Source organism: Heliangelus exortis, chromosome 2 (assembly GCF_036169615.1).
Source record: "Heliangelus exortis chromosome 2, bHelExo1.hap1, whole genome shotgun sequence".
NCBI lineage: Eukaryota > Metazoa > Chordata > Aves > Apodiformes > Trochilidae > Heliangelus > Heliangelus exortis.
The window spans coordinates 108,049,130-108,076,145 of NC_092423.1; the positions used below are offsets into that span (position 1 = coordinate 108,049,130).

General features: G+C 34.3%; 1 protein-coding gene across 2 annotated transcripts in view; it reads right to left on the reverse strand.

Moving 5' to 3' along the window:
* The window catches only part of CCDC178 (coiled-coil domain containing 178), a 158,698-nt gene that overhangs the window by 50,246 nt on the left and 81,436 nt on the right, over positions 1-27,016 (reverse strand). For both annotated transcript variants that reach the window (XM_071737446.1, XM_071737444.1), the window contains exon 18: positions 10,772-10,921. In XM_071737446.1, the coding sequence (XP_071593547.1) occupies positions 10,772-10,921 (150 nt within the window). The remainder of the gene's footprint in view (positions 1-10,771; positions 10,922-27,016) is intronic.

Sequence of the window (27,016 nt, forward strand, 5' to 3'; positions counted from 1 at the left end):
CTGGAGGACAGCAAGCATACAAATTACTGACATTTAAGTCAGGAAGAACTCCACCTCCCTCTGCCTACTCTAGGTCTACCTATTGGTTTCCAAATATCCCCCCCTTTTATTTCATTTTTTTTTTTTTAACTTCTTTTTAATAAAAAAAAACTACACTGATAATTTTCAGATACTATCTTTGTTTTCCAATTTTAATTCTAGATTAGTCTGAAACAAATTTGAAGAATTCTTGGTATTTGTTTCTAACTAAAAATTGACTTGGAAGCCCTGCTATACCTGTTGGCAGCACAAGCTTTTATTTCAGCCTCTGATACAGTTTACTTACTTGTAAATAATTACAGTTAATGTAATGTAATAGTGCAGCTGACTCATTAATGCTGCAGTCCAGACACTTTAGCCTCAGAAATTCCATCATTAGATACTACTTTTAAATTTCCCAAGGGAGCAGGAACCAAGTTCCTAGCACAGTAAATAAGTGCCAGTGGCAAAGCCTGCTAAAACTGAAAAATGCTAAAATTGACTCACTGTCACCAAGAAATTGTGGAGGAATCAGAACAACATGATGGACCCTCTCATTCACACCAGACATTGTTTTATCAGCAGGAATCAATATCAGCAATGCTGGCAATCTTGTACTTCTGTGGGCCCATCCTGCCTCTTGTCTTTACAGTTCCCAGGAGACATCAGTAGTTGGATACTTAGTGGTAAGTCTCTCTAGCAAAGGCTTGATCTGGATCTGGATACTTTTTTGGATACCTTAGCACAGGCTTGAACTGGATCTTCACTGGCAACAGCAGCACAACCACCTCCTCTTTTCTCTGAATTTCTGCCACTTCAAAATCAGCTTTTTTGGACACTTTTCAGACCTTAGTGACTGATCTTGTACATGGTAAGAAAAGCACTGTCAGTGAATGGTTAACTGTGAGGCTGTAAGATTTTTAACTCCCTGGTTTTATACCTTTACTTGTGGATCTATATTGTGGATCTGTGGATTTTAATCAGAAAGCTGAAGAGGCACAAAGGTGAAAAATAATTTTTAAATATTAAAATAATTCTTTTTTTTTCAGGTATTCCTTCCACACAAATCTATGTGCTCTTACTGTGTCCTCCAGCTTGTTGATTTAATGCTGTCCAAGAGCTACTGCCCAGTCTCCTTGTTATTATTGAGAGATCCCCCCCCTGATTCTTCTGCTTTTCTAAGGAAAGTGACTTGTTTGAATCTCCATATTAATAATTTCAAGACTGCTGGGAGAGCAGAATGCCAGATCTGCTCTTCCCTTCTCAATTCCATAGATCCTTGCAGTTCAACAGTTGATAGTGGTAAGGTGTTGCCCATAGACATCACTGAACTATTCTTGCATAGTCTGTGGTGGTCCTTCAATCTTATGCTCAGAGGTGAAGCTGAACAGCTCTTAATGAACAATACTGATAACATTGTGACAATAGTGAAAATACTCCCATAATAATGGGAACAGGTTGACCAGAGAGGTGGCAGATGCCTGTCCCTGGAAACATTCCAGGTCAGGTTGGATGGGGCTCAGAGCAACATGACCTAGTTGAAGATGTGCCTGCTTACTGCAGGGGGTTGGACCAGATGATCTTTAAAAGTCTCTTCCAACTTGAATTGTTCTATGAATCTTCAATTCTGTGATTCTATTATCTCCAAAACAGGCCATGGATGGTGATATGCAGTGAAGGCACATCTGTCTGAAGTGGAGCATGCCAGAACAGATTGATGTATGGCATATACCAAAAGAGTCTAAATCCATTGAGTGACTTTGTTGTAAGAGGTTTTTTTCTTCATAAGAGGTTGATCCTTGTTGTCATAATGCTAATATGGCCTTCAACTAAGTTTGTATTAGGCTATTTTATGTGCCTTTGTGAAAATAATTTGGAAAGCTGTTCATCATATTGTGCATCTGTTTCTTTCCACACTTGTGTTTCAAAGGATAAAGTGATTCCGCTTTCTCACTTGAAATTTGTATTTAAACCATCTCTCATCTTTTAATCAATCTTAAAATTAGTCAAGAACATGTCTGGTAGCCACAAGAGGTGTCACTTCCTGTGGTATTTCCTATTCTCAACACATGAAAAAACTCTACTGATTAAATTATTTGACGTATTTGAGTTGAAGTATTTTTGAAGATAACTTTTGTTTATTATCTACCTGTGTTTTTCACAAGAGGGGTTATTATTTATGTGGACAAACTTGAACAAAAAAAAGAGTGCTGACAGCTACATAGTTTCCTTGAGATGGTTGCTTACATAGAATTACATTGTCTGTATAAGTTTCTTCTTTTTAATGAATCCTCTAGTAAATGAATTAGATAATTATGGTAAACTATAGAGTGTGCAATAAGATTGCAGCTGGCCAGCATACTGGAATACTGGAATATTTTCCAGAATACTGGAAATTCTTTTTCTCATTCCAAATGAAAAAAAAAAATGTAAAACCCCCAACTTTTGTGAAATCAAATAGAGGAATACCTTCCTCTGTCCCACCCACCCTTCCCCAGAATACCAAAATGTAGTGCTTCTGTGCTGAAATATATTGCCTAAGATCTCTGGTAGTTTCAAGGGTTATAACAATTTGGTAAGTGATCTAAATTTCTGAGAAGCAATGAAAAGTGGAAATAATGACTGTTAAAAAGAAAAAATGTTACAACATCTAGACTTCCAATTTGTATTACATTTTAATGTAAAGAAAACTGGACAGCTGATATGCAATACAAAGTTATTCCCAGCTTCTAGAATTGTAAATGTTAAACTGTTAAGAATATTTTAGTTTTTCAAGTCTTTAAGCATGGAAAACGTAGGACTAATAAGGCTTTATCATAAGAGCCCTTAGTAAAGCATTTGGCACGAGTTACATCGTAGGTGTTCTTTACTGTCCTGAAAGATTCTAATAACTCAGTTTATAGCTAAAAGTGAAAGCAAAAGCATGATTTTTACTGATTAAGAGAAATTTTTTTGTTGTTTGCTACAAGTTGTTTTGGGCAGTTATTGAATGCTAAGTCAAGCTATTTTGACATCAAATATTTTTAAAAGTATTTGCAAGAATAAGCTATAATGCTGTGACCTTAATGATGCTCTTCATGTAAGTTTGAAGTAAATGTGAATGAACAGGAATGTATGCAGCTAATAAGAATGTACATCTCAAACTATTAGCTCCATGTGGTTAAAAATTAACACATAAAGCAGATAAGATATGGATAACATTTGAACATTTGCTCTGGAAGTAGTTTACCCCTCTGCAACCATTCAACCTGGCTGCCTTATGCGTAAAAAAGAGAAAGAAAGTAAAAATAAAAATAGTAAAAGGGGAAGGGAGTTGAATTTAATAATGGAAGCTATTCTGCTTGTTGATTCTGCTAATCTCTCTTTTTAAAAAAGTCTTACAGAACAGAGCAGTGCTATATCAGGGGAATGTCAGCACACATACATACATTTCCCAGTACAAAAACCTCAGAACACAAGGATCAGGGTAAGGTTTACTTCCTAAGGCAAGTGTGTTGCAAAGCTTGCCCAAAGCTGGGTAAACAATATTTTTATGGATACATGAAGACAGAAGATTTCACCCACCAGCTGACTTAGGACTTGTCAGCTTCTGACAAGACCTTTCCTGCAATGTGTGCATACAGGCATGTTAGCATTTATGTACATGTTAGAAAGAATTGTCTAGTAGAAGTCTTAACAATATCTAACTCTTTCTCCTTTGGTTAGTAAAGAGGTGCTTCCCCAAGTCTCTTCTCCTATTCTGTTTGTCCTGGGCTGAGTAGAATTCGGAAGCATAGGGTTGTAGAGGGAAAAAAAATCCCAAATGCTCTTTTTAAATAAAGGTAGATTCTATTAGGAAATAATGAAAAAGAAGCTTATGTTTTGAAGTAAAAAGCTGCTAATGGAAGAAATGAGTTAATTTTAGTTTCTTTGGTCGTTTGTCCCTAAGTGAAGTTACTGATACGCAGCAACTCAACACATGAAAAAACTCTACTGATTAAATTATTTGACGTATTTGAGTTGAAGTATTTTTGAAGATAAGTTTTGTTTATTCCCTCATACCATTTAACTCACAAGCTGACATCACAACTTCCTTAGCATCAACTCCTGTTAATAGAGAACTGGAGGAAGATTTCATCTGCAGTCAGGCTTTTTGAAATCAAGGTCTGTGACTCCCCTTTTTAAAGACAGTACTGTAGGAAACCTGAGCCATTGCAACTACCTGGAATATTTTAATTTATCTTGTTTGTCTTGATACCAAAAATGGCCTTGAGGCAAAAAAGGGGAAATGTATCCTGAAAATAGCTATGACTATGCTGGGAAAAAAGCAGTTTTCTCATCTTTTCTTTCCAGACATTAGGGAGTACTCCCTTTAAAAAATAAATGCCTAAGTGAATGATCAAATGTCTACATTTCTTTCAGAATAAAACCAGAAAGATTTCACTTTGTTTAATGGGACACCTTTGTCTGGGAGACTGTAAGGTCTTACTAACACTCAAGTCCTAAATACCTCACTGTGTTATCTCACTTCTCCTCTCCTGTGCATCAGAACTGTAACCTGATAGCCCTCGATACAGCTGATGCATATTCACACTGAATTCTCTATAAATTATCTCAATAACTCCCTTTTGCTATAAAACTAATAATTTGATTTGGTTGCTTGTTGTAATAATTTTCTGATCGAGTCATTTGAACTTACTGTGTTATTGATTCAAATTTAATTATAACATTAACTCGATATTTATATTGTTTAAATATAATTAGCTCAAAGGAATTTTAGTAAATCTTCATAATAAAAAGCTTATTGAAAATACATCTTTTCTTCATGTTTTCATATGAAGCTCTCTATTCTGTCACCTTACAATAGAACCAAAAATCTAAAGCAGAAAAAACCTCAGTTAAAAATACTAGAAGTTACATATTTTTGTTTACTAGCTCCCATCTATTCTTCTGTTCTTAATTAAAAAAAACGAACCAAACCAAACCAAACCAAACCAAAAAGACAAGCTTTAAAAGCTGGTTAAACATTTAATTTAAAACTAGATAAAAATTCTGGTATTTCATCTATGATAGTTTTCACTTCTTTAACACTGAATCCTTGAAAGCATCATTTCTCATATAAGATCTGTAAGGAAATGGGAAGGGGGGAACATTTTTTGCCATATTTTTATACATGCTTTGACTATTAATATTGTGAAGCTATGAAGTGGCCCAAGATCTGTAGATAAGTTAACTGACTAAGCAAAAACAATATAAGAGACAGGTATTTTGTTTATATGAGAACATTCTTTTATATTATCCAGTTAGTTCAATGACTGTGAACAACTACATCAGAAGGAATTAACTTCCTAAACCAACAAGGGTCCATTTTGAGACTTACTTTATATTCTATTTGGTCTTTATAAACAACAGGGACATTATTGTTAATAGATATCCTAGGTGAGTAAAATACTAAAGGCAGAAATAACCAAAGGGGCTCAGAGTCAGATACCTGTGTGAGAAAGGCATGAAAATATGTTCTCTATAAAAGAACTTCCCTTGACTTGCATGACTTTTTGTATCAAGCATGCTACAGAAGTCTTTTGATTCTAATACAAAACCATAGTAAGGATCATTGCACTAATGCATGAGGATTTGTGATAATGTTGCAGAAATTTTACTGTCAAAACTGAACTGCAGTGTAATGACTTTTGTTATCAGGGTTTCTAATAACTATTCAGCAGGAATTGACCCCACATACATTTTTCTGCAGTAATACATCAGTTATTCAGAAAGTCTTTTTAAAAAAAAAGAAACTGAAACCAACAAGCTCCCTCCCCCCAAACTCTACTACCATGTGACCACCTGGCAGTAGCAGATCATGAATATGAGAATTAATATTTTGCTTACATTTCAAAGCAATCATAATTTAAGTTGAGACTATTTTAAAACAGATGTTATGTTAACAAAAAAAATGCCAAAGTTTGTAAGGCTGTGCCACTTGCACTGTTAGGGACAGGTTAAAGTAATAGGTTCTTAACATATAATGATATTGCATACCCCTATACTAGGAATCAACTCTAACTTCTTATGAGAACTGCAATACAGTCATTGGCAACACAATACATTGGAAGCATCAAACTTTACTCATGGAATGGATTTTCTAAGATTATTCAGTGCAAAAAGAAAGATACGGTGAATAATCAGATCTGGCTTTCATGTGAAATTATATTTCTGGTCCTAATGTCCCAGCCCATTTTGATTTCCAGAAGAAATTGCTGCCATATACTTGTAGGGCTGAAACTTCATGAGGCAAGATTTTGTTACTTAAAGTCTCCCATATAAAGACAAACCTACAAAGTTTTTACACAGAAGATTTAGCCACATCAAAATATGCACATGAAAACAATTAATTTATCACCATTATAAAAAAATAACATAACTGACCTCAAAAGTAGGAGAAATTTTAGGTACTAAACAGAATGTATTTAAAGATTTTTTTCCAATGTCACCTAGAAAAGATGGAAGTCTAAAATGAAGTGGGCACATCCAACATGACAGACATGCCACTGATCAGTAGAAGATAACAGAGAAACCAAGTTAAAGAATGTTTTTTTTGATGGATGCATCTTTTTCAAAGAGAGTAAACTAACAGACTATAAGGGTATCACACTGCACTGATAATTGATCCAATTAAACAATAATACTCTGTGGTACTGCTTGTATATGTAATAAATATAGTACCTATTATATAAGTAATAAAGTATCTTTGAAGACAGAAAAAGAAATTATTTTTTGCTAATGAAATGAAATATTATATATTTGTGGTCTGACTAGAAGGCACCCCAAAATACAGCACTTTTAAAAAATATAAAAACAATTAGGTAAGAAAAATGCCATTTTGAAGTCATTTGACATCTCTGCAGATTTTGAAATCTGCAAAATACTATCTCTACTATCTCTGTTGAGATAGGATTACAAATGATTATTAGAAGATGCTAGTCCTGAACATACAAAGAAAGTAGTTTAAAAGCCTTCAAGTCTTTGAATGTGATCTTTAAAAAAATTATACTAAATCAAAGAAACAGAATGTTAACTTTTGAATATCTGCATTTAGAAGCTTAGCTTTCTACCATGCCTGAGTGAATATGCCCCCTTCAGCTTAACTTGTTTTTTTCTTTTTCTTCATAGTGCAAAAAAACCTGCTCCAAACACTCTCGCAGAGAAAAATAATACTGAAAAACTGAGCATTAGCACTGTAAATATGACAAGAGAGAAGGTTTCTCACATGGGATGATGTGCTTATATGTGCCACAAAACATTTCTGAAATTCTCATCTTTAAGAGCAAAAGCCTTCTGGAGGCAAGAAAAATATCTGAAGTTACAATCTGACAAATAGACTTATAGTGGAACATACACACTATAAAATAAAAAAAAATATTACTGTAACTTTTCCTTTTAAAAAAAAATTAGTGAAAACAAAGAAAGATTACCCCTTACATTTGTCATATTACGTATTCCTTTCTACTTCACAGAAATTTTATTCTCTATTTAGATCACTTAATCTAAGTTCCTCCCTTCACTAGGACACAACTGGCAACCAAGAGTGGTTTTCTCTTCTTCTTACCTACTTCTGTAATTAATTCTATTAATAGTTTTAGACTTCCCTGTACATTCTCTGCTACTTCCTTTGACATTCACTATATTCTACATAAATATTTCTCCTTAATTCTGTACAGTTTCTTCCTCTTGTCTTTACCCTGACACCCCACACCCTTTTCCTTTCTGTTCTTCAGGATAATTTTCACTCCACTCCCAGAGAGTTGCCTGGGAGTCTTTTTTTAAATCTCCTCTGGTTTTGGTTCTTAAGAGTTCACTGGAACTAGTCTGAAACATCTTACACACACAAAAAAAAACCCTTCAGAAACTTCAACACTTATTTTAAGAGCTGACATCCTTAACTGGGTTTTAGATTTCAGAAGCTTAATAAAAATATAAATTTTAATGGAATTAGTTAGAATTGAAGCATTTATATATCAGTACTATTATTGTTTTAAGAAGCCAAAAGTGTAAGTAGATTATACACACACAAAAAAAAGAATAATACTAATGATGTTTTAGAGTAACTCCTCATTAATCACAGGAATTTACAGAAGGAGAAATGCTTTCCTCATTCACAGGAAACCTGAAACTTGTACATGTGTTAGCCTCAAAGCAACTATTTGTTACAGCATTCTAGGCCCTCCTTAAATAGCTTGGAAAAAAAAATGTTGGAGGGAGAGAGGGAGAGGAAATCCTCTTCTATTCCACCTCATAGCAACAGGAAGAAAACACTCATGTCCCAAGAGCATGACTTTGCAACCCCTCAGAGAAGGAGCTATTGTGCTCTTCATGGGCACAGCCCATAAAAAGCAAGTCTATTCCCCTCCACTCAGTAAAAGTAGTGAGTAAAAAAACTCACTAAAAATAGAACTTTACCTTTATACATTACTATTAGTAAGAACTGGTTTTTAATTTTGACTAAGTATATACGTAGGTAGGAAAGTTCTCAGGATCTAAGAAAGGATGAACACACCTTCTTCCTGAATGTTCATGGCACTGTAATGCATACATATAATACAGCACCTAGAAACATCATTATTTTGACAGTCCTACACAATTGATTTTCTGTTGCAGTTGTAATTCACTTATTAGTGGAAACCTAAGAAGAAAATATAGGTTTTTTTTTTCTTATAGGAGCTGTATGTAATAAGCGAGTTTTTTTCTTTTATGATAATTTGTGATAAATACTTATTTTTCTGTTGCAGTGGTAGAAATATTTTTTTTTAATAATTGGACTAGTTATTCATTTAACAAAGTGAAGAGTTATCAAAAAGCAAATTAGATCAGTTGTCTCTGTCATCCTAAAATTAAAATTGTCATTAGAAATTCTTTTCTTCATACACATACCTCAACTGAATAGCACAGAAGACTGTCAGAAATCCTAAACATTCCCATCACTAATTTCTAACACAAACTAAGTATATGTGTTGTAATGCTAATTATAAGCTCCTATAGAACAGCAACATACTCATAACCATTTTCTTCCCAGACTTTTAAAAGCCAAACAAATGATTATATAGCACCGTTGATGAAACAAGATCCTGTTTGTTTTGCATTGCTATTTTGCTATATTTTACTATGCTTATTTTATTGTATTCAAATTGAGAAGAAAAAAAGCAATAATATATGCCAACTCATTTGCAATTTTCCTTGCTTCCAAACTACATCATTGAGATGCATGATAATATCATCCATACTATGTCCAGAAGAGGTAAACTGTTGAGTGGGAAATCTATTTCACAAATATTACCAAGAACTATTAAATTCTGAGAACTGAGAAGACAGATATTCTTAGTTCCAAAGAAATAAAAGGTCCAGAGAATATGGTAACATAGATTTATTTTTCTGTAGAGGCTTGAATAGAGTATGCCCTAATTCTGCATTCAGAAAAAAATACTCACAATTCCTTCTATAATTCAGTTCTTCCAACAAAACATTTCATCCCTCATAGCATTGCTTCTGCTATCATACCTACACAGCTTAATACACACTCACTTGGTGAAGAAAGATAGGCAATAATGTCTTCTACTTATGTTTTAAATCTCCAAATATGGATATCCCTAAGAATATATGACTTAAACCAGTTATGTTTTTGAAATATAGAAGAGAGACATAGTAAAAAATAGTATTTTGGAAGGTATTTCCTTATGTTTACTTGAAAGAAACAAGCTGAATAAACAGAACTTTAAAATTATATATTAACTGAGGTAGTGTATAAGGAAATGAGCAGTGGATGAAGATATGGTATACAACATAAAATGGCTTGATAAGAGGAAATTAACAGCAAATATTCTGAATTTCATATCTAATTTATATATTTGAAAATTTCTATGTTATACTTTTAGAGAACTGACTGAAATATCAAGATCTGCTTCCTGTGTAAATTACCCGAGGTAATAAAGATTCTTACCTGAAATAGTTGATGCAAACTTAAGGTCTGTGAGCACAGTGACTTAAATGCATATCAGTATTCAGGAATACAGATGTGAAAGGCAAGCAACTAATAACCTTACTAAAATATATGAACAATTTTTTAATTGATTACAGTTAGTACTGATAGGCTTGTATCTTGAGACTTATCTCTAATAGAAAACATTTTTTCTGTAAATTGGCATTGCATTTCAACAACAAAGCTTTACAACACCACTTGACTCCAGTTCCACAGCTTTCACTGTTATTAAAAAGTAAAAATAAAAAAAAATCTACCCTTTTAAAGGTAAATAATTAGTCAATAAAACATAACACCTGGCCACTATGCCTCCATCATGGAAGTTCTTCGAAGTAGATTTTATCTTTTTCATTTGGTTGTTTTCTAAATTAGAAGTTTAGAGTCTGACTATAGTTCTCATAAAACAGTTTCCAGAAAAGAGTATTTTATGGAGAATGGTAAGATGCATTTTAATTACTGCATAATATATCTATGTAGAAAAATAAATACTTTTCATGTGCAAAGTAGAATTAATGAATTAATTTTCAATACCTTACTTAAACAGCTCTGTAAAAATAAAATAAAAAGAACTACAACCAGCAAGCAAACAAAGAAATGAAGATACATACAGGGTGAAACAGCTAAGTAGAAAATAAGATTCAGGTGACAGATATTACTAGAAAGTATTCTAGCTTATTAAGTATTTCTATTAATCAATTGCATTTTAGAGATTAATAAATTGAATTAGTGATATTTTAACTTTACCTGCTGATGATCTCTAAAGTAAGCTTCCACTCTGATTCTATTCTCATAGAGTTTTGTGAGGTCATCTTTATCATTTAAGTAGTAGTTTTGAAAGATTTGATATTCTTGAGCTAGCCACAGATTTTCCTTAATGACTTGCTCCAGAGCAGCCTAAAGAGAAAAGTCATTGATTACACTTACTGCAAAATACCCTTCAAAAGAATAAAACTACAGTTTACTTCCACAATTTCCCTGATGCATTCACTTAGGAACATCAGTAAAATATAGATGGGAAGATTATGGTCTCAGTGAAATAACTGGAAAAACTGAAAATGAATTACAAATGGTTAGGATTTTGCTGAATATATTTATACAATAGTAGATTTATTAATAAATGATTCCCACAGGAAATAATGTTGTAAATTACAATATAATTTACATTACATTAGAAAATACTAAAAAAAGCACATCCTCTATCTTCCTGCTTAGAACTTTCTTGCTTTGAAATTATCTTGCTTAATTGCCAGAGAATATATCAAATTCTTTACCCACATTTGACATTTCAAACCTCTCAATTTCCAACTTTTTTGTAAAACTGACATATGCAATACTCACGTGTTTTCTTAAGAATTTTAATGCTTCCAATTTTATTAACTTGATTTTAAAGACTTATATATTTTTTTACTCTCATAGTTTTCTACCAGAGGAAATTTATATTTTTTTAATTTATGCTTCTCTAACAAGGAAAATTTCCATTCCTTTAAATCTGATTTTGACTTAACTTCCTTTGATTGTAATTATAATCCTACAACAGTCACATAATTTTCCAATGTATCTTACCTGGGTTACAGAGATACAATCTGATTTATTTTGAAATTGGTTTTGGTCAAGGGATTATATTTTAATTATTATTATTTTTCCATTAAAAAGCACATGAGGAAAGGGGAGCCCAGGAAGACTTTCACCCATAGAGTTAATTGAATATGAACTTTTCAGAGATTTTTGACATTCACAACTACTTTTCATTTTATAACTATGACAGAGTATGGCTGATTTCCACATTTCAAAATATTAATTCAAATATGTTTTGAATGTAAATCTCTTAATACATGTATAAAACACTAAAGCTACTGATGACAGTGCTACCCGCTAGATAGGAAAATACTTCTGTGAGCAAGCCTGAAGCATATTAAATTTATATATGTTGTCTGTTGCATTTGGGAGGTATTTGTGTTAGAAATCCATGCACATTCTATATAAAGTGCAGTACAGAAGAGTTTACACTTATGAGACTGTGTAGAAACCCAGGCCAATTAATTAATTCCAAACCTCCAAGTGATAAGTGATTGCCTAATATAAGGCAATATTTCAAAGTGCAAGGCTATAGTCTAAAAGCTTCCAAAGGTCTAAGAGTATGATTAAGAGTTTAGTTTATGCAAGAGGACTATTTTTTGCAGAAAAGCCACCACCTTTCCTAGGAGTTGCTTCATGAGAACCCAAAGGAAGGAATCATAAATAATTTCGGGTTTATTTCTAAGAGAGGAATACTATGTTCTTTTTATCACCTTCCTGCTCATCTTCTCCCCTTCAACAGACTACTTGTTAAGTCAACAAAAAGATGCGTGTCCAAGGCAGGAAAAATATTTTTTCAATATGAAGGAATTTAAGATTAATTTTCCCAGGTCACTGGTTTGAAGGATCAAGCCAGCACGTACCAGTGAATCCTCATAGAACCAGACCCTATTGCTGCTATTTCTACCTCTGTTTGGAAAAGAAACATAAACACACCAGGACCGTGTCTGAAACAGCCAATGTAATATCTCTCTATTTCAGCTAAAAGTTCAGCCAGAACACAGGAGTGGTTGGGAAGTTTGGCACATCTCAAATCTTGCTTTAGTATCATTATGTCTCTAAAAAAGATCGTGTGCATTAGTGGACTAATAAAGTCTAAGTTCTTCTGGGGTCACAGTGATAATGTTGAAGAATCCATATGTTTTCTAAATCTGTTCCCAAGTGGGTAATTTAGATTCTTACCTTTTAAAGACAAAACTATCCAAGGGAAATAGCAGCATGCCTGAACAGGTTCCTATCCATCCCTTGGAGCTACTTGAATTTTGGGAGCTCCCAAGGCAGTTAGCATATTAACAATGATATTACTCCTTTTTCTATGCAATGTCTTAATCAAGATATATCCACTCTTGTGTCTGTATTTATATGTAATTTCTAAAAACTTTGCATGATGCTGTTACACAACTGGATATAAAAATTCTTCCTGTATAGAAATGCCACTCTCTACAGCATTAAAATATTAAAATTCTATGTGTCTTTCAGAAATCTCAAAGTAATAAAAAGATGTAGAATTCAGTGAAGAAGATCTGATTATCTCCTTTGTTAATCCATGGTTAGAGGTAAAACATCTTTTTTTGGCTGGTACCTTCCTTAAAAAATATAAAAGGCTTGATGTCAGTATATTTGCATTCAGTACCTGCAAACAGGTAATGTTTTTAAGACTGCAGAACTTTCACATATGTAAGGAATAACGGAAAATGACAGAAAAGTTTGCTTGTAGAATGTGAACATTAATATAGTAATTTTCTCCAATACATATACTTTAGTACAAAATTAATAAAGTCCTACTAATTTGTACAATTCAGTGTTCAGAGATTTTGACAGAGAATAGCAACATAGCAAAGAACGTAAAGTCTCAGACTTTATAAGACTCGGTGGCTACTTCTATATAACCAGTTATACTTGTTGCCCAGTCCCCAAAAATTTCTTCACTATATATGTTATGTCAGCGGAGACAGATAAAGTGAAACAGTTCTTTTCCTCTAATTCACTCCTCTGAAAGGTGATCTGAGGTTCAGAAAGCAAAGAGCACACATCCTTTCAATACCTGTTCACTCTCACCTGTCGACATTTCAACACAGCATTTCCCAGAATGTAGTCAAGAAAAAAAGTCTTTAAGAGCATTTTATCTGTATGAAAGAAGGGAATGCTCAAACTGTGACCAAACTTGGCATGAAAGAACACAACACTACAATATACACAGCATCTTCTTCTCCATTTGTAGGAGAACAGGGATGATAATTTCAAAACTAATCATAGGATGTCTAAGTAAACAATCTTGAAATTTGTTTTATCTCTAGCACTTACACTTCTGAATTTCTAGACTTGCAAACTGACAAAAAGCACCATGATTCATGTGCTGCTGCTTTTCTTCAACAAGACTTGAAATCAAAGACTTCTGGTACATCAGCCTTTGTCTACAGGTATGTTGAGTTCAGACATCTAGAACTGGTTTGAAATATGGGAAGAAATGTTCTATATTTCTACATTCATATGCTGTTACTTTCTCCAGTGGAGAAAAAAAAAAAAGTATAAGGGGATTTCCTGAAGGCTCTTGCATGAAATGAAACTTGAGTCACAAACTAATCAAGTGAAACAAAGGCCATATAAGAAAAGAGTGAAAGAAAATATTTATTTGCGCTATGAATAGACAAAGTGTGGATTCTTATGAATATCTAAAACTATGTCCCTAAAAGGAACATAACATTTTTAGCAGGAAATATCCACTTATTTTTTAAAAATTGGGGCTCAAGAGATCAGAGAATTGGGTGATTATTCTGGGGAAGTGTCTGTGGAACACAGGGCTAGAGGAAAATTTCTGATTCAGCACATATAATTTTTTCTCTTGGTGTTGTCTTATTCCACACAGCAGCCTAGGAAGTGTTTCTGTTTTCTGCCAGCAGGAAGCTGGCACACTTCTTTGATTAAAAAAAAAAAATAAATAAAAAAATAGAAGGATGCAGATGCAATGTCATGCAATACAATGATGAATTATCAGTCAGCACCTCAGGCTATACAGAACTCCTTGTAATAACTTCAGTCCTCTTAGGCTGCGAGCAGAGATCACTGGCAACTTTGCTGTGACTGCTACGGACAAGCAAGGGATACATGGGCTGCAGCACAGAGAAAACATGTGAACATGTTTCATGGCATTCTTCCATCCTTTTATGTACACTAATGCCAATCACTTTGTGTTGCAAGTGATCAAAAAATTATTCCATGCTTGTGTGAGAAACGTTTGTAAAGACTTGTTGTGACAAATCTTAGGATCAATGATTTTGTCCACATAATGATCTACCTATAAACATGATACAAATCCCTGTCGTTTACAAGGTCAATCATAATTTCAAATGGCTGCTCTGACAGCAGTGTTCTATTCAAAAGATAAGAATAATTGATTTTGAAAATCAGGTGCATCAGCACAATGAGCTAATTATTAAAGGATCTATATTAATTGGTTATACTACTTAAACCTGATGTTGTGAGGAATTAAATTGGTTTCCCCAGACAGGAGTGACTGTTCCTTTTCTAGGCATGAAATATCCTGTTCATAACATGAGCAGCAAAATTAGAAATAGCTTATCTTAAAATTAATGCGTTTGTTTGCACCTGCCCCTCCCATTGCACAGAGTTTCCCCCTAGATTTTTAGTAGCATCTAAAAACTGATGTTTTTGCAGCAGCATCTGTTACACATCACATGTGCCCCTTCCCAGGGCATAAAGAGCATGGTGATACTGACAGCCACAAAACCATTGTAACACAGCTGAGAAGTCCCCCCACTATGAAAAAGAAAGTTACTGTTAAGCAGTCATAAAGTGTTGGGTTTTTTCCCCTGTCTGAGGATCAATGGATGCAACTAATTCTTATTAGCAAGTTGGGCTCTACAAGTCACAGAAGCTAAAACATAATCTAAGATGTTATAAACACTGGTTCACCCTCCCTACTTGGGATCTTCTGTTGATGCTGCCACCCGCATTTGATGGTTGGCAATTTATGCACCAAGGATCACACAGCTACTCAGTAAATCTCCAGAACTGCAAGCATTTTAAGGTACACAGTGAAAACAGCTGAGCCCTGCTTGAACAAGCTCTAACATGAGTCAGGGGATTTACATTGTTGATATTACATACTTATCTAATTCAGATTTTGATGGTCTCTGAGCTGAAACAGGTCTTCCCCTGTATCTGCAGCAAAAGCAAAATAAAAAAGCCACCACATAGCCCAGAGTTACTGAAACTAACTCCTCATATAAATTTTTGCCTTGCTTTGTTCAGGAGGAATTTTAGAAAATGCATATACATAGACTGACAGAGGGAGGTGAAAAATCACATTTTTTTAATGATTTGCTAAAGACCATTTGGATCAAGTTGATTATTTTTTCAGCAGGAATATGATGTAAAATGCTTTCTCATAAGTTTCATTTTTCCTATCTGCAAACTGGAGTAACAGTAAGTACAAGCAGCCTTTCCCTGATAACAGAGGGACTGTTTGTAACATCTTGCAGCATTAAGAAGAGGGGCAATGGTTTTGAATTAGAGCAGGGTAGATTTAGAGTAGATATTAGGAAGAAATACTTTATTGTGAGGGTGGTTGAAACACTGGAATTGGTTACCAGAGAGCTGGTGGAGGCCCCATCCCTGGAGACATTCAAGGTGAGGCTTGACAGGGCTCTGAGTAACCTGGTCTAGTTAAAATGCTCAGGGCTATGTTGGATGGGGCTTTGAGCAACCTTCTCTAGTGGGAAGTGCCTGCTTGCTGCAGGGAGGTTGGACTTGATGACCTTTAAAGGTCCCTTCAGACCCAACTGATTCTATAATTCTGCTCCAAATGCACTCTCTCAGCCTGTGATCAAAACACGTATAAAAGAACAGTAAACGGGTCTGGCTAAATAGCAGAGTATGAAGTTGATGACAGTAAAAGAAAGATTTTGAGCAGATTTGAAAGATAACAACTGATTAAGCATATTTAGTTCCATCTTTACTTGTAGAGAAGAAACTCCAATTACAGGGAAGAAAGTTCTGCTTTGTGGAGTTCAACCTTTTTGAAAGTTAAGAAGTGGCTCTTCTGAGATTCTTCTAATGGTTTCAATGAAACTCCAGAGATTTTTGCATATGCTCCAGTATTAGGTCTGTCAATAACTACACTTAAAAAAAGTTTTGGACTAGAAGAACCAGTTGTCTTTCAGAACACAAAGACTTAGAATAACAGAATGGTTTTCACTGGAAGGGACCTTAAAAATAATCTGGTTCCAATCCCTAGTAGACCAAGTTGCTCCAAGCCCCATCTAAACTGGCTTTGAACACTTCCAGGGAGGGGGCAGCCACAACTTCTCTGGCCAACCTGTGCCAGTGTCTCACTACCCTCACAGGAAATAATTTTTTTCTTATCTACAATCTAAATTCACTCTTTTTCAGCTTAAAACTCATAAAAGGAAGAGCAAATACATCTTGGATTTGATGGTAAGTGTGGAAAAGCGTAACTTTAAGAGATTTTATCATAAGGTAATTGTAAAAAATTGTTATGATATTCAGTGCCAGTAAATCAGGAACTGGTTGAAGAGGATCTCAGCAGATCCATTGGTTCTGAATGCTAATGGAAGGAAACATCAATCATTCAAATACTAGAACAGATAAAAGAAAATTCTTCAGAGCTATGTACTTGGTACCATCTGCATATCACAACAGATGCCTCTATCTTATTTTTTTTTAAGACATGTGCTTTTAAAACTGAGATTTGTGTTTGTTGAGAATAAAAAAGTTCCTTCAAAGTATGTTAAACTCTAAAACTTTAACAGTGAGTTTAAGGTCACTGTTGCAGACTCTTCTATAAAGAAAGTTTTTATTTCTGGAAAAGTAAAAGCTACTTTTTTGAAGAAAGTCAGCCTAAGAATATAATGGAATACAATTCAGTGTCAAAGCTCAGGTTAAAGGTGATATGAATATTAAAAAGATTTTGAAATTAAATAAAATCAAGAAATTCTCCAACTCTGCATCCTCCTCCATCCCCTGAGTTTATTTGCTTTGTCTGAAAAGAAAAAAACTTTACGATTTCATTACTGGTTTCTGCATAACATAGTTTTAGACTGTTAAACACCAACTTATTTGCCTATTATTGCATCATTAATTTTTCCTCTATATCATCATAGTTTGATTATATATACCTGTCAATATTTTTTAGAGCATGTTATGAGAAAGAATTTCCCTTTCAATGTTATTCTGGAAAAGATGAAAGTGCATGGGAATGTCCATTTATTTATTTTATTATGACCAGTTAAAAAAATAAAGGCTTTTCTTTTTCTTATATATTTAGGGATGGACAATTCTGCATCACTAGGGGAAAAGGCTAATTACTCACAGTAAGGTCATTAGATACACACTTTCTTTTTGTCATTACAAAGACTAATATTTTTGCATTAATGGCACTATGCAGAGTAGATGAAGCAAATAAATAATAAACCTTATCAGATGCTAATGCAAACCCAAATGTTCTTTCAATTGTAAAGCTATAAAAATTAAAGTGAGAAAGGTATCAAGAAAGTAAACAGTAATATTCAACACATACCTCCCACATGACTGCCGTGTACCTGAAGTGACAGAAAGATGCAAATAAAGAAATACATGGAGTAATGTTGCCTATTTTTAATGAAATTCATTGGAAATGTAAAAATCTTTTGTTTCTTCATCAAATGAAACATACAAATATACTGGATTTTACAGAATAGTATATTTTACTATGTCAGACACTGTAGCCAACCAGAAAAATACTAGCATTCAATTCTGGCTCTCCAAATTAATCCATTTTAATTTGCAGTTAGAGAATCAGCTTTCAGAAGTTTTTACAATTCTTTGAAAAATTAATTCCACTAACTAAACCCTTGATGGTAATCAACATAGATAATTTGCTCTAAAGTGAAGTTCTATGTGACATTTTGTAGAAACTTATTTCAATGGATCTCAGTTCCCTACTTTGGCCCTCTGACAAGTCATTTGACTTCTCTGAACTTTGCTGTAGTGATAATTCCCATGCCTGACACCAAGGGGTGTTCCTGAATGAAATTTTTTTTGACCACTGCCTTTTTTGTAGTCATGTCCATTCAGACATCATAGCAAAAGTTAATCTTCTTGATTGTTGTTATGAAATGCCCCTAGAACCTCCTGTATGGGTCTATAGTTTGATCCTAATCGGTGTTTCTTATGGAATTCTGAAATCAAGTTAATGGTGTTGGAGAACTGCTGGCTTATTTACTCTGATTATTTCTACAGACAACATCGCAAAAATTAAGAAGATTAAACTTAATTTTGCCTTTTCAATAACATTGAAATATTTATAATGAATAAACATATTTTTCTTAAAATCTTTTCCAATGAAAGAAACCTCACATTCATTTCAAGAGGGAGCAGAAAAGAATCTGTTATTCTTACCTTATTTTTTCCAGATTTTTAACAGAACAGAGAAAGCATCTCCACTACTCTCTACTCCATATAGGATAAATTGTTTTACAATTTTGAAAAATGCAGCATAGGAAGGATTCACCAAATGAAACCAAAAATATAATGAAAAAATGAACAAAACTTAGTATTCCTTTAAATGGACAGTTTTACAAGTAATTACTTGTAAATTGTCAACTCTGTCACCTTTCTCAATTGAAAAAAAATAAAAAAGAAAGCAAAGCTCAGAAGCATCCTGTACTTTTAAATATTAAGGAAGAGCAATTTTAAACATGGAATATATTATCTATTATAACATAATAGAATATATATATATATATTCTTCAAGAACTTCAATTATTCAGAACAGGTCTGCATTCTAGGTAAATAGATCAATAATAGTACAGTTCAGCTGCCTGTCAATGCACTATTGTGGTTGTCTATACAATTATATTTGTACCTGAGGCTCTCTCTCACATATTAAAGTCTTGCTAACAGAAAATATGAGAAATTACCTTATTCTAATTTTCCTAACCTACAGAGATTCCTTGGCAGAAATTCCTTGTTTATGAAACAGAGAGATTAGAAGTTTTCCTTTCAGTTGCCCTCTTTAGGTGAAATCTGTCTTTTTATGCAAACCTACAATATGAATATTATGATGTCCCCAACATAAAAACAGGAGAAATTATTTCATCCACACAAATCAGATCATTTGCACAAAGACAGCAACGTGTGCAATGTGTTAGCAAACAAGACATCAGATGGTTTGGAATTCAAAAAAGAATAATCCAACAGTTTTTTAGTTGAAATGCTGCATGCTGAAGACTCTGCCTGCTTTTGATGTAAGAACTCAGCTCAGGGTTAACTTCTAGAAACAAACCAAAGATAAAATAAGGGGACCAAAATCCTTACAAGTATCTGCTCATGCCTATTGCCCACAGCACAGTGCAAGCCTAAACAAAAGCTATAAAGGATTTCCCTACTTGGTAACATCTAACTTAAAGTAGAACACAGCCAAGCTTCATGAGGTAACCTTCCAAAACACTTTTGTCATTGGCCACTGCAGGTAAAGATTACACTTACTAGAGATAAAAGAGCCATGAAATATCAACATCAGAGAACAAACACTTGGGCACAGAAGATTATAACAAAGTCCATTGGATGTTCACTGTATAGCATGTGTCACCATCTAAATGAAGCCTCAAAGAAGCCAAACTTCAAATCATAAGTGGTCTCATAAAATCTAGTGAATAAACTGTGTAAAATAATAATATAATTATAGTTTATGTAGATTGCACTGTTTTATGTGAACTGTTTACATGGGATCATTAAAGAATAGTGTGACTTCTTTATTAAACATTCATTTTAAAAAATTGGTAATGCTCAGGTGTAGAGAGAACCACAAGTCCTCAGGTGTCGCCGATAATGAACTGGGAGCTTAGGCCCAACTGTGCCCAATAATGAGGGCCTGCCCCAGCCGGAAATGGGCGGGGCTGAAGGGCAAAATAAAAGGCATGCTCCCAGAAGCAGAGAAAAAACAAGAGAGGAAGATGCCTGAGGAGAGGGGTGGCAAGAGAGATCCGGAGAAGAGCCGTGTCCCCGAGAGAAGGCTTGCCGCAACACTCAGGGAAGAAATCCAATGTTCCCACATAAAGGTAAGGGTATATTCACCAGAACCTTTCAAATCAGAATAACATTTTGCGTTAAACGAACAAAGGAAACTATGGAAAACATTTTAAACTTAGTGTAGCTATTTTTCCTCATTAGAATTTCAAAGAATCCTACCAGCTTCAGAGATGTGTGAAATCTGACATATTCTGCATAAAAAAAAGACATAGCTACTTCATACATCTTCTAAGCATGAAAGTATAACATGCATACAGTACAGTCTTTCTACATTTTTATCCGTATACCTATTTCACCAAACAGTTTAGAAAGTATTTAACTCATGAGATGTATTACTATTGTTTCTACAAAGTATAATAAATTTTAATATATTATATTTATAATATACTATAGCAAACATTTATATAATAAATAGATGGTTCAAACTAATTATGATTAATTCTGGATTTGGGACATATTTTAATGTAATAATGATTTAAGATTAAGACTGAAGAAAGATGTTTTTTCTGATACCAAAGTCCTTGCTTTTCTTCAGTTATTTTATTTGATAGAGGTGCTTGTTCAATTCAGAACTGTCATTTTCTGTAGTAATGGAACTGCAGCTGGGCTTTTTTTACATAAAAAAGGTAACCCAATCTAAACTGCTCCTTCATGTGGTTTCAAATATAGTTTACACACTGAGGAAGGAACTCCATTCCCATGTTTTGGATAAGCCTAAACTGAGTTTTAGAGCTGTCAACCTAAAAGCACAAATCAGCATGTTCTACAAATAATCTTAGAACCAAAACCAGGATATAAAAAAGCAACTAACAGTATGTACTTCTTGAGAAGTATATTCTAAGTGTACTTTTACATTTGCCTGTGTAAGGATGCACTTGCAAAAAGAAAATTTCTCTCAATATCATAAGAACATGGTCAGCATATAAATGGTTGAAGCAAAGGGAGATACATACAATGCCATTTTCTCCTCTACTACAGAATCACAACAACAACAACAAAAAATAGGGATATTGTTCAAGGATAGGAAATGAGGGATATAAGGATGATAATAATTTATACATGGATTACAAAACCTGAAGAACTTCAGTGATCAGAAAGTGGTAACTTTTTCTGTCTTTGAGTGATGTACATATTTGCAATGTGAATGCTCCAAGCAGCAAGTTCCCATATCCACAATCATCACAGGAGCAGTTGCTGAGTTCTTGAAGCAAACAGAATCACTCTATCACATGCTGCATTAGCTTTGAGTCTTCCTCAGTATATACTGCAGTGGTTGATAAGAATATAGATAAAGCTGCAGGAGACATTAAGAATGGAGGCATTTTTTAGCAAAGCCACTGATGCAGCTTTAGCTCCAATGGGCACATTCCAGTGACAGCAAAAGTCTGGGTGGTTTCACAAGAGGCCTTGCCAGACTTCATATTCAGTTTATGTCATCGTGCAGAACAGGGCAGGTCCACATCAGCAATTAATATGAACCATTTTTGCACCACCTTAAAAATTAAGTTTTCCTGGTGCAAAAGCAAAGAATACCCTAGATGTCAAAGTGGAAAACACTCTCCATTTCCAGTTATGACAAATGGGCAATTAAACAGAAATACTTGACTCTGTGACTAAAGTAAAAGTTAGAAACCAAGAAAAAGTGTAGGATGGTTACTTCTTATTTGGAAAGAACATCATTATCCATGTTCAAAATACAGTAAAGATGCTATAAACAGCCAAAGAAAAGTGCTAAATAATCTAAGGGAAAAACAAATTTATTTACGATTGTTGTCTGCAGACAACACTTTTTAGATACATAGCTTACTATATGCTTATACTAGGGAACATAAATTCTACTCTATTCTATTAATGTGCAAATACCTAAGAAAAATGTGTTCTATTACATATTCATATAATATTAAAACAATGACATGTCAAAAATATAATAATAAAATTATCACCTATACATTCATTGTATTCAGTACAGGAGCTGTCTAATGTCTTATTCCTCACATGCAATTCCAAGTCCACTAATTTATTCTAGTTCTGCCCTACCTAATGAAGATGATATACTCAGCCTTTCTGTTTTCAAACTCATTCTTGCTGTTATATCTTATTTTGATTTAACCATTGAAAATACACCCATTGCTTTTGCTCTGCAATTCAGTGGGATTGTTTCATTTCATTTTATGTGACCTTCAGAGAAAGAACACCAATTATTTGCAATTCACAGAATATATTGTCTTTGAAAATCTATACACTTGGGGGATCATTACATGGCTAGAATTTACAAGAAACACTTAATGTATAGCATTGTTTAGCTTGGTACCACATAAAAATTGCCATATGCCTCTTGTCCCCAGTTCTTTCCCAATAACACTTGAGAAAAACAGCTACCTTTGAGGGAAAGGAGGAGTCAGCAGGAAAGTCTGAAAGCCACATGGTCATAAACACCACTACAGCCAAATAACACCCTTGCTTCCCAAAGCTCCTTCTGCTTTTGAAAGGTCAGCAGGTATAAAAAAAAAAATCCTCTGCCAGACAGTAGCACAGCGGTTTTTTTAACACTATAGAAATCTTAGATTTTGCACAAGTCCTACAGCTCTACCTTCAGGTGTAGAGCATGCCAAGAATGCACCATACTGAGCTTTTGAATTCAGAGAAGGTACCACAAAGCTTTCTCATACCAATATATCTGCAAGATTTTATGGCACCTACCACCCTTCCTGATCTGTTTGCACAATGCTTAACTGTCTTCTCATTAACAAAAAATCATTCAAAGAGATATGTAAATAATTCTGATAAATTTCAGAATGATTTTACAACCCTTTTAAAACCTACAACTGCTCCTGATATATTATGAGGTGCAAAGAAAAAACTATGAAGACAAAGTTTATTTCTTAACTTAGTTTATATTTCATGAGATCATAAGACTTCCTCACATTTATGGAAGATAGCAAACAGAATGGCATTAGACTTATGTACAGTGAAAAAGAAAAGCTGGATTTATTTACAGGATTTTCCAGTTATTATAACAACATTTTCTGCATTACCAGTAAACTAAGGATTTTGATGTTAAGACCTACCCTCTCTTTGCGACAAGAAATCATTATTTATTTTTCCATTCCTTTTCCAAATAGGAACCAAACCACAATACAATTAATTTTTTACCCATTAGGTACAGCTGAGAACATAACTTGCATATCTTAAGTGCCTGTCCATTGCCATTGACACTGGTCACAGCAAAGAAGATAAACTTAAGAATTTACTCCACACTGCATCTTAGAGGAGACACAAGTGATTGTGAATCTTCTCTCACCTGTGAGCAGGTCCAACATGACATATTTTGCATTGCATCATTTCTTTGTCTTAAGAGCAGCCTCACATATTAGTAAACTGAGACCTATGAATTTGTGCTGTGCATGATTCGGAGCTAAATATTTTTGGTACAGATAACTGAAATAGCTAATTCATAAGCAGAATATTGTCTTTCATGTTTTTTAGTTCATACTTTATGACAATTGGCCACATATAATTATGCCAGTTACTAATTTAGATTAGTTAGCCTCTATAGGTGCCTATTATATAAATTGAAACACACTACACAAAGCAGCTTTAATATAAAGCTTCGCATTCTACACTGATAATAAAAAGAAATACAATGAGCACAATTAAGTAAACCTAATCTTTTCTAGCCCTCAGCCAAAAGTGCAAGAAATATCATGTCTTTCTCACAGAAGGCCTTACAGATATACAAATGTGCCATTATTCTTGCATTACGTATCTCCTCACTTAAGGCACTTAACTAACCCTATTCATCCAGTAAATTAAGAAAAATAATAAAAATATAAATGTTAATGGAATAAAAAACATAAATGTTGACAGAATAATATATTTTGTGAGCTTTTAACTGCTAATCCCAAGCACACATCAGACTCCGTTCATTTTTTCACACCAGTGCAATAGCTGTGCACAAGTAAGGAGTTGGGGGCATTGTATTCCTGTAGGAGTTTACTTTTGGATGAGTTATAAATGGGAGGTCCTACCCAAATTGGCCATTAGCAATCCCAGGGAACTCTTCATAAGAATAGGTGTGTTAACTTCAGTCTCCTGGCCAAATTCCAGCTCAGGTAATTACATTTAGCCTACCTAATTTCCCACTGCAATTACAAATACAGAGAGATCCTTAATTTCCAGTCCCAAGCTGCTGTGCAGTGTTGAATGGTTTCTATGCTTCACCCAGGGTGGCTGCACTTCAGTAGTGGATAAAGCAAACTGTGTATAAATTGTGACAGTTTGTAAAGCATTTTGTAATAATTTGAGATGAAAGTCCTATATAGTTAAGATCATTCTAACTGAAACAATTGTCTTCCACTAATCTAAATATTGCTTGTAAAAAAATCTTTAGAAGAAAACTTCCCTTCTCAACAATTCAGCTAGTAAATATTTAATCAGTCTTAAATGTAAATATTAGAATTTGAGACTGCATATATGCAAGAGCAAGACTGAAAAAAACCCAACAACTCTAGGAATCTTTAATGCAGTCTGCAAGCATCTGAGCCATCAACAATACAGCATCACTGCTCCAGTGTAAGATTAATGGTATATCCAATCTGTCAAACTTCACTCTAACTATTAACATCCCAACAAAGACCTTAGACATGAATAAATATCCCACTATTTCAAAGCTGTCTATAAAGCAATAAGAAGGTTAGCAGATAATATTAGATAGGGGATGTTTCTAAAGTGGACTATTAGAACTCACATTAAAATTATATAATATCTCTACACTTTAACACGTGTACATTTTCATTTTCATCAAAGTCTGTCTCTTGGGTTTCATGTTCAAAGGCTAACTTGATTACCACTGACCTGAAAACTTGCTTGCCATAAAATTCAGGATGATCTGATCCCCATAGTTCAGAAAACTGAAGGAAAAAAAGATTAAGAATATCCAAGAGAACTGAAGAAGAATAGATATGGATAGTTGAAAGAAATCAAAAAAACCCAATGAAGTCCATTTTATTCCAAAGCAACTACAAACAAGGAGGTTATGTATGTAAACCAAGGCTTGGAAATGGTCTCATGAAACTAGCACACAAGTCTATTTTCACTACTTCAGTGCAGTATCCTGTAACTGGAGTAAAGTTACATTCTATGTCAACTTACATACAATTTTAGTGCTGCCTTCATTGCTACTGCTGGATGATGGGAACGTATTATCCCAGGGCATAAAGGGTTCCATAAAGGGCAGGTGGAAGAAAATGGAAATCCAACACCGTTTAAGGAAATCAGTGAATAAATTACAAAAACTGTCCATTTGCCTACCCCTTTTAATCTTACTGTCGTATTCAAACTATTGGGCATGTAACTGAATATCTCAACTGTACCTGAAGAAATAATGGAGCGTGTCTCTGCAGTAAAACAGAACGGCACTAAACTGATGAGTTTAACCCAGCAGAAAGAGCGGCTGTAAACATGACAAATGCCTGCTATTGATTTCAGGTTTAATTACTCTGTGCAGCACTGACAAAGCCCATCAGATGTTGTTGTGAAGTGTAAATGGAACAAACTACACTTCACTGCCCATAGGAAACTGATGGTGTCTGCAGTTTGCATTGTTTACTTTATCCTCCGTAAACTTCAGCCTTGATCAAATTAACAAGTGCTACTAACCTCCAACAAACTACAATGCACTATGGTTTTACAGCAACAGCCTTGGAACAGTAGTTCTGCAGCATTTCATTGATAACAAATGCCTGGCTAATGACAGCGTAATGGCAGCTGCTGGACCCGACTGCCCAGCACTGTGTGTCCTCTAGCCAAGCCAGGAAGATTTTTTCAACATGCTGCATTTCCTCCTATTTTGGGGCAAAGCAGGGGTCCCTCACTTAATATTCTGATAAAACCTTTCATAGAAATATATTGCTACGTAGGAAGCCTCTGCTTTCACCCATAACAACAAAACAAGAGAGTCAGACTAGGTCTAGCATGTTGTAGCCACCACTCAAAACGTTCTCCAAAATCATTTCCTTTTTTTCAGATGCACAGAGCCCTTCTTATTCACCCCTGTAGCTTTTCAGTTCTCCCTTTTCTTTCCATTGTACTTACTTAACATTCTAGCAACCAACTAATGTAATATAGGAGCTCTAAAAAAATGAATGCATTTTGAATCAACTTATTGCAAAAACCACATGATTTTTTTTGTTCAAACACAAGATAGTTTCTCGGTTTCCACCACACTGAGATAGAGCTTGTTACTTTACAAATGAATGCTGATATTCATCTTGTTCAAATATTTTTTTCTGGGATAAGATTGTACTGTTCTAGCATAACTATAAATAGCATTGTGGGGTACATCTTCATTGGTTTTAATGTGTG